This window comes from Haplochromis burtoni, unplaced genomic scaffold (assembly GCF_018398535.1).
Source record: "Haplochromis burtoni strain Fernald_Lab_line unplaced genomic scaffold, NCSU_Asbu1 Contig_705, whole genome shotgun sequence".
Classification (NCBI taxonomy): Eukaryota; Metazoa; Chordata; class Actinopteri; order Cichliformes; family Cichlidae; genus Haplochromis; species Haplochromis burtoni.
Genome location: NW_024583066.1, coordinates 186344 through 191944, shown reverse-complemented (window position 1 = coordinate 191944; position 5601 = coordinate 186344). Strand labels below are relative to the sequence as shown.

The following is a 5601-nucleotide window of genomic DNA, read 5'->3' as shown; positions in this document are numbered from 1 at the left end:
CCTACTACCAATTAAGCATATTAGGTGATGTGCATCTCTGTAATGAGAAGGGGTGTGGTCTAATGACATCAACACCCTATATCAGGTGTGCATAATTATTAGGCAACGTCCTTTCCTTTGGCAAAATGGGTCAAAAGAAGGACTTGACAGGCTCAGAAAAGTCAAAAATAGTGAGATATCTTGCAGAGGGATGCAGCAGTCTCAAAATTGCAAAGCTTCTGAAGCGTGATCATCGAACAATCAAGCGTTTCATTCAAAATAGTCAACAGGGTCGCAAGAAGCGTGTGGAAAAACCAAGGCGCAAAATAACTGCCCATGAACTGAGAAAAGTCAAGCGTGCAGCTGCCAAGATGCCACTTGCCACCAGTTTGGCCATATTTCAGAGCTGCAACATCACTGGAGTGCCCAAAAGCACAAGGTGTGCAATACTCAGAGACATGGCCAAGGTAAGAAAGGCTGAAAGACGACCACCACTGAACAAGACACACAAGCTGAAACGTCAAGACTGGGCCAAGAAATATCTCAAGACTGGTTTTTCTAAGGTTTTATGGACTGATGAAATGAGAGTGAGTCTTGATGGGCCAGATGGATGGGCCCGTGGCTGGATTGGTAAAGGGCAGAGAGCTCCAGTCCGACTCAGACGCCAGCAAGGTGGAGGTGGAGTACTGGTTTGGGCTGGTATCATCAAGAAAAACATGATTTTCATGCAGGACAATGCTCCATCACACGCGTCCAAGTACTCCACAGCGTGGCTGGCAAGAAAGGGTATAAAAGAAGAAAAACTAATGACATGGCCTCCTTGTTCACCTGATCTGAACCCCATTGAGAACCTGTGGTCCATCATCAAATGTGAGATTTACAAGGAGGGAAAACAGTACACCTCTCTGAACAGTGTCTGGGAGGCTGTGGTTGCTGCTGCACGCAATGTTGATGGTGAACAGATCAAAACACTGACAGAATCCATGGATGGCAGGCTTTTGAGTGTCCTTGCAAAGAAAGGTGGCTATATTGGTCGCTGATTTGTTTTGTTTTTGAATGTCAGAAATGTATATTTGTGAATGTGGAGATGTTATATTGGTTTCACTGGTAAAAATAAATAATTGAAATGGGTATATATTTGTTTTTTGTTAAGTTGCCTAATAATTATGCACAGTAATAGTCACCTGCACACACAGATATCCCCCTAAAATAGCTAAAACTAAAAACAAACTAAAAACTACTTCCAAAAACATTCAGCTTTGATATTAATGAGTTTTTTGGGTTCATTGAGAACATGGTTGTTGTTCAATAATAAAATTATTCCTCAAAAATACAACTTGCCTAATAATTCTGCACTCCCTGTACAGTGGTTTGTAGCCTGGTGTGATGACAGCCACTTAATTTGGATGTAAAGAAAACCCAAAAGACTGATTTCAGAGTAAAGGTGTGCAGAGGCCTAGGTCAGAGAGTTTTTCAACTCCCACCTCTGGCAGAGCTAGTAGCAGGGATGTAAAGAAAACCCAAAAGACTGATTTCAGAGTAAAGGTGTGCAGAGGCCTAGGTCAGAGAGTTTTTCAACTCCCACCTCTGGCAGAGCTTTAGTAGCATTTTGATAATTACCTGAGAATAAAATTTTAGACCCAAGGATACTATAATTAAGTGTAACAAAAGTAGGTGAGTAAAAACATTGTAGTCAACCAGAAAAAGAAGCTAAACATCAGAAAAAGATGTAACCGCATGAAAACTTTTTTTTGTCCATACAAGACAGAAACTAATAATGTGCAGGAAATGTATTTAATTTCAATGTGTGTTGTTTTCTTTTTTAAATTTCAAAAACCAAAAGGAAATTCTACTTATATTTCAATTAATGAAAACAGTCTGGAAATATGTATCTGTCATAGTATCTATTAATTTACTCTACAGATCACATTTCACTTGAATCACATATCAACAGATTTCTTTGCCCCTCTCTGCAGAAACACTCATGACTTTAGTCTCAAAGCTGAACTTTTACCACGCATAAAATTCAAAACTCTGTTTCTTATTTGTGTCAATTTAAATCCATATATGAGAGGATTAATAATTGGTGGGATGAGGAAAATTTCCATTGCCATGAAATTCTCAAAACTTTTTGGTATTTCCTTTGAGCCAAATCGCATGTATAACATATCAAAAAGAAAAGACAGAACAACAACTGTTAAAGAGAATAAATGTGGTACACATGTCTGCATGAATTTGTTCCAGTTTTCTTTGGATGACTGACATGTTTTGATCAGATGTACATAAGACCAGAAAACCAAAAGGACATGGCCGATATAAAAGGTGTAATTAAAAGCAGGAATAACAATTCTTGCTACAGAGGCAGAGCAAGCCAGATTATTAATTAACCAGTTTACACAGTAGATTCTTGGTATGTGTGTGCCACATAACCTCAACACTGCTGTTGTTATTGTGCTCATGAAGAGAAGGTAAAAGGGAATAAGCCAAGCAAAAAATACTAAAATACAAATTTTTTGTGTAGTCATCAGAGAGTGGTACACAAGAGGTCGACATATAGCCACGTATCTGTCATAGGCCATGAGAACTAGAAGAGAGAAGTCAGCACAAACTGAAGAGTGCAATACAAAACCCTGTAAAAGGCATCCTGCATAAGAGATGACATGAGTGGTGGACAGAAGATCATAGAGAAACTTGGGATAAAATGCAGCTGTCCCATAGAGTCCATTGAAGCACAGATTGCAGAGGAAGATGTACATGGGTTCATGAAGTTTTTTATCCACAATGACTGTCACAATTATCGTCAAATTTACCAGCCAAATCACACAGTAACACAGTAAAGTGAGAACAAAGAGAATGACCCTGTAGTTTGCAATATCACTTAAACCTGAGAGAGTAAAAACAGTAATTACTGAAACATTATCCATAATAAAATATTAGTTTACCTTAGTAGATGTCATTCCAAACTGAGAGCAAATGACATTTTTCCAAGTTAAAGTCAGGGTGAAATGAAATCTCTCTGTGTACTGTCTAAGTGACAAAGTATGTCACCAGAGGTTTATATACTCTGTGTGTCAGCCACAATTACGTGGTCAGCATGATGTAAGTGGTGCTTTCACTTGTTGAGCTGAATAATTTAAAAAAAATGAAATTCACTTTTACGAATAAAGTTCTTTGTGTCTTATGTAACTGCTCTCTATAGAGCTTTAATAGATTGTCTATTAGGACCTTTGTTTTGAGTGTAAAACATCAGCACAGTGACTAAGGTTATTATATGTTTGATAAGCAACATACTTTTCCCTTCCTTCAAAAATACATAATATAGCTGTGTTATAATGAGTCTTCTTTTGGTTTTTAGATTGTAAAAGATAAGAATATTTAAATATTTTGTAAATGAGAATGTATTTCACACTAACAACCTGGCCTCTGTATAATGTTTAACCCTAAAAGAAGCAGAAAAAATGACTTATTCCCTGAAATTTTCAACAATAACCTTAAGAAAAATGTGCAGGAAATGTGCTTAGTTTCTATTTTAATGTGTAAAAACCAGAAGAACGCACTGATGCATATGCTTATTGAGACTGATGTCTCTATGATGTTTATAGTTTAACATATGTAACTGCCTGACTGATTAATCAGTTGTCATCTGTATTCATTCGCTGATCCCTCTTGGTTGGCACAGAGACTCGCTCTGCAGTCGCTTAGTTGGAGCTTAGCACGCCCTTGTTGGAGGAGGGTGCTCTTTTCACCCCTCACTCTCTCGTTCCAGCACAGCTTTATGGTTATTGCTGTGGTTCCTGAATCTTCTCATGATCACTAGTAGGACCTTTGACCTCAACCACTGCTTGGGCTGTCAGCTATGCCATGAATATTTCCTACTTCTCGCTGGGTCTCTGAAGACTTCTGATCAGCACCCAGTCTCAATCTCAGTCTGGAGATTCCACCCTTGGGATGATTTTTTTCCAGCAATACTCTGGCCACTGCACCTGTTATTGTCATGGTCTGGGTGGGTACCTGCAGGTCTCCAACAGCGGCTCCTCCTCCTTTAGGTGGAGATTGGTTGCTCCTCCCTGGCTGACCACCTGTGGGCAATTATTCCGGCAGCATATAAGACCTGCGCACTCTACCATTCATCGCCTGAGTATCTGCTATCCCATGTTAGTCAAGTGGTGTTTGAGTGCTTTGTCCAGAACCCGTGTGAAGACTTACCTGTTTTTCTTGTCCTCAGAGGTAGCTCCTGGAGTGGGGGTCTTGGCTCCCTCATCCCCGCTTTCCTGGACCTGGGCCACCTGCTGCTGGTACGACGTTGCCAACTGGCCCGCCACTCACTTGCCTGCCTCCCCACGCCTCGACTGTATCCGGGCCTTCCGCCCCACCTGTCACCTCCACCTAAAAACAAGTAAGGCAACTCAGTTTAACTGTGGAGGATCACTGATTGTCTGCCGGATCCCGTTGACTGTGCTCTCCTCTCATTACAGTGCCCCGGCCACTTCATAGTCCAGTTTCCACCTCCCCACTGCCTCAGCTGTTCAGCTGCATCCTAGCGTTGTCTAGGTCACTCTTAGTTGACTTAGTTTTTACCAATCGTTGCTGATAGTGGAAAACCGCGCCCTAATTTAAGTATCCACTGACAGCAATATTACGTCATTCAAAAATAAAATCAATTCTTTTTGCTTTTGAAATGGATTGAATTGCTACAATCCTTTTAAACACAGGTCTTACCATCTAATATGGTCAGCGCCCCTTTAGGTGAATTTCCTCAGAAGCCCATTGTAATTTAAAGAGAAGCTCACCATATATTTGCTCTCAATTAAAGTGTTTTATAGCGCTTTTACTCCCAATCTTGCAAGCCTGCTTTTAAATCATCAGCACACAAAATATCACCACCAGAGGGATAATACCTGGCAGGTTTTTTCCTATTAGGCACAGTTCCAGACATGTCTGAGTGTAAAAAACAAAACAAAACAGTCTTTCTCTTAGAAAAAGAAAACAAATCTAACTGGCAGAATCAGCCTGGTACTAAAACAAAACCCTAAAATCAGCCAGAAACATCACAGGAAAAGTTTTGCTTTTAGGTGAAACAACATGCTATAGGGATTAGAACTTGCCACGCAGTGCTGCAGTCACTGCTTCTGGCTTTAATTAATAACTGATGCTTACATCTAGGGATGGGTATCGAAACCCTGTTCTTGTTGAGAACCGGTTCCCACTGTTTCAATTCCTTGGAATTGTTTGCCATTTTTACAAACGATTCCCTTATCGATTCCAGTCGCCCCGAATGATGTCACCACGTTGCGGAGCTTCATTTACCTGGCAGGAAACACGGCGCCTAAGTGGCTTAAACACTCAAAAGTTTGGTTATACTTTACGAGAACGGATGACAACAGGGCAACTTGCAATATTTGCAAAGTAGATATTTCATTTAAGGGAGGTAACACTACGAATATGCAAAAGCATTTGTTCACAAAACACGCGATAACCTTAAATGAATGTTGTGTTTTTAATTCTGCTCCGAACTCATGAAACTCAACCCAGCAGCAGCGGTAACGTTTGCACGTCCTCTCCCGTTAATGCAGCAGGTAAATAATCAACTAACAGTGCATATTATGTTAGCGCGATCTGCCT

The 5601-nt window shown here is 40.3% G+C and overlaps 1 protein-coding gene across 1 annotated transcript; it reads right to left on the bottom strand.

The window, feature by feature from the left end:
• Window positions 1-1961: 1961 nt before the first annotated feature.
• On the bottom strand, window positions 1962-2915 carry LOC102293953 (olfactory receptor 6C1-like). Its single transcript, XM_005950014.2, has one exon. It carries the CDS (start codon window positions 2901-2903, stop codon window positions 1962-1964), a length of 942 nt encoding a protein of 313 aa, XP_005950076.1. The 5' UTR covers window positions 2904-2915.
• Between the last annotated feature and the right edge of the window lie 2686 nt (window positions 2916-5601).